This window comes from Manacus vitellinus, unplaced genomic scaffold, assembly GCF_001715985.3.
Source record: "Manacus vitellinus isolate BGI_N305 unplaced genomic scaffold, ASM171598v3 scaffold_1_pilon, whole genome shotgun sequence".
NCBI classification, from domain to species: Eukaryota; Metazoa; Chordata; class Aves; order Passeriformes; family Pipridae; genus Manacus; species Manacus vitellinus.
In genome coordinates this window covers 482,731-485,868 of record NW_021939396.1, presented here as the reverse complement: position 1 = coordinate 485,868, position 3,138 = coordinate 482,731, and the positions used below count along the sequence as shown (strand labels likewise).

The 3,138-nt window shown below is 43.3% G+C and overlaps 1 protein-coding gene across 1 annotated transcript in view; it reads left to right on the top strand.

Annotated features, from left to right (window-relative positions):
• RHPN1 (rhophilin Rho GTPase binding protein 1) overlaps positions 1–2,596 on the top strand; it is a 37,496-nt gene extending 34,900 nt beyond the window's left edge. Inside the window, exon 12 of the mRNA XM_029959256.1 lies at positions 1,720–2,596. Within this exon, the coding sequence (XP_029815116.1) occupies positions 1,720–1,911 (192 nt within the window). The 3' untranslated portion in view covers positions 1,912–2,596. The remainder of the gene's footprint in view (positions 1–1,719) is intronic.
• The last annotated feature ends 542 nt before the right edge of the window (positions 2,597–3,138 follow it).

Sequence of the window (3,138 nt, the reverse complement as noted above, 5' to 3'; positions counted from 1 at the left end):
AATATTCAGGTTACAATGACAATATTTGGGTTCAACTTACAAGATTCAGGTCCTAATGACAATTACTCAGGTTCTAATGACAATATTCAGGTTCTAATGACAATTATTCAGGGTCTAATGACAATGTTCAAGTTCTAATGACAATATTCAGGTTCTAATGACAATATTCAGGTTCTAAGGACAATATTCATGTTCTAATGGCAATATGCTGGTTCTAATGACAATATTCAGCTTCTAAGGACAATATTTGGGTTATAATGACAATATTTGGGTTATAATGACAATATTTGGGTTATAATGACAATATTCAGGTTCTAATGACAATACTCAGGTTCTAATGACAATTATTCAGGGTCTAATGACAATGTTCAAGTTCTAATGACAATATTCAAGTTCTAATGACAATATTTGAGTTCAAATTACGATATTCAGGTTCTAATGACAATATTCAGATTCTAATGACAATTATTCATGTTCTAATGACAATACTCAGGTTCTAATGACAATATTCAAGTTCTAATGACAATATTTGGGTTCTAATGACAATAATTGGTTTCTAATGACAATATTCAGGTTCTAATGACAATATTCAGGTTCTAATGACAATATTCAAGTTCTAATGACAATATTTGGGTTCTAATGACAATAATCGGTTTCTAATGACAATATTCAGGTTCTAATGACAATATTCAAGTTCTAATGACAATATTCGGGTTCTAATGACAATATTCAGGTTCTAATGACAATACTCAGGTTCTAATGACAATACTCAGGTTCTAATGACAATATTCAAGTTCTAATGACAATAATCGGTTTCTAATGACAATATTCAGGTTCTAATGACAATATTCAAGTTCTAATGACAATATTTGGGTTCTAATGACAATATTCAGGTTCTAATGACAATACTCAGGTTCTAATGACAATACTCAGGTTCTAATGACAATACTCAGGTTCTAATGACAATATTCAAGTTCTAATGACAATATTTGGGTTCAAATTACGATATTCAGGTTCTAATGGCAATATTTGGGTTCTAATGGAATATTTGGGTTCTAATGGAATATTTGGGTTCTAATGGAATATTTGGGTTCTAATGGCAATATTTGGGTTCTAATGGCAATATTTGGGTTCTAATGGCAATATTTGGGTTCTAATGACAATAATCGGGTTCTAATGACAATATTCAGGTTCTAATGACGATATTCAGGTTCTAATGCCAACATTCAGGTTGTAATGACAGTATTTGGACCTTCCCTCATCCGTCCCACCCACTTCCAAAACTGTCCCTCCCACAGCATCGCCCTCACCACGCCCCTGAATTTGAGCCAGAGGTCCTAAAAAGCCCATCTCTTCATCTTCTCTTCCTTTTCCTCATCTCCTCTGGCACAGCATCCCGCCTTCTGGAAGGGTTTCAAGGCTCCTGGGTGGCTTTGAGTGGTTTTTATCAAGTGTTGGCTCTTTCTCAGCACGTTTTTACTGGTGGAAAACCCTTCACCTCTCGCCCTCCAGGCTGAGGAGGGGACACAACTGTCAGGTCCAGGTAGAAATTCTTAACCAGGAATGACAAACAGCATTTTTAGAAATCTTGTGTAAAGGTGCCAGCGAGATAAAGGTATTAAAAAGCTGCACTAAAACTTCTCTAAGGTCGATTTGACGGCTGCAGGAACCATGGGAGTTCCCCTGGCTCTCACTCCCCTCTCCCTCCTTCCCAAGCAGGTGGACAAGAAGGTGGCAGGGATGTCCTCGGGGATGCTGAAGAGCAACAAGGAGAACAGCAGGAAGAGCCTGATGAACAGCAAGAGCCCCAGCACGCTGCTGGTGTGGAGCAAGAAGAGCAAGCGCAGCAAGAAGAGCACCTACAGCGGCGTCCCCTTCACTGCCGTGGGGGACAACGAAGCCATGTACTGAGGGGCTCACCGGGCTCTTCTGTGTCCCTCCAGCTCCAGGACTGGCTATCTGGGAAGTCTTGGAAACACTGATGGCCTGGCTGGGCTGTGCCGGTGTCGGGGCTGCCAGGACCCCTCGCCCCAGGGGACGGATCCTCTTGGAAAAGGACTCCTCTGTCTCCCAGCTCTGGACTCCTCCATGTCCCAGCTCGTCCCTCCTCAGCGAAACAAGGGGAAAACCCTGATTTAGTCGTGGTTTTTAATCGTTTTTTTGTTGCTCTTCATGGGTTGGGGGGAGCTTTGGTCTGAGCAGGGCCTGGTTTGTGTCGCCCGCTCGGTGTGAGGAGCCGCCAAACCCAGCCCTCAGCCATTAAAGCAAAAGCTGTGACCTCCTTTAGCATCTCTTGGGCTTTCTCTGCGAGGCAGAAGATGACACCACTGCCAGAGAGCTGCTGGCACAGCTGAATCCTTCAGCAGCTCCCCCTGGGACCCCCCTGTTTCAGGAGAGGGGACCCCCTGGGCATCAATGACTCGTGGTGACCCCATCAAGGGGTTGCAGCACCGGCTTGTGCATCCACCCCTTAGAGATCTCCCAGTGAAACGGGGTAAAATTAGGATGGTTTGACCATTTTTAGTGCTTTTTTTTGGGGGGTGGGTTTTTTTTTGTTGTTGTTTTTTAAATAAACCCCCAAGTTGGCTCAGCAAATCCAGCCCCAGCTGCACATTCAGCTTTTTTGGAAGAAAAGGGAAAGACTTACCATTTGTTGTCTGGCTTTTTTTTTTTTTTTTTAATCAGTAGAGGTGGATTGGCCTAAATATTCCCTGAGTAGATTAATAGCTGAGAGCCTTGGGTTGGTGGTTTGTTTTTTTTTTTTTTCCCCCTCCTGGCAGGAGATTTAAAATACCGGGCAGATAACTCCTCCAGATTATTAAACTACTAAATTTCTGCTGCTATTGGATCTTGCACACGTTGCTAATACCCTCACACTGTGCTGTCAGCACTCCAACCCCGGGGCTGATGCATCCATGCATCTTGCTAATTGTACTGGGAATGCCGGGAGGCTCCGAATCCGCGCTCGGATCCGTCGGCAAAATTTCGTCTCCGGCTCCTTCCTGCCTTGGGTGTTATTTTTCCTGAAGGCTTAAAGAGCTCTGTCTGGTCTTCAGGCCTTGGATGATCTTGGTAGGTATAAAATACCCTTCAGAGAGAGGTTGTGGTTGTATTTTTGTACTTTGGAAGTCAGGAGGA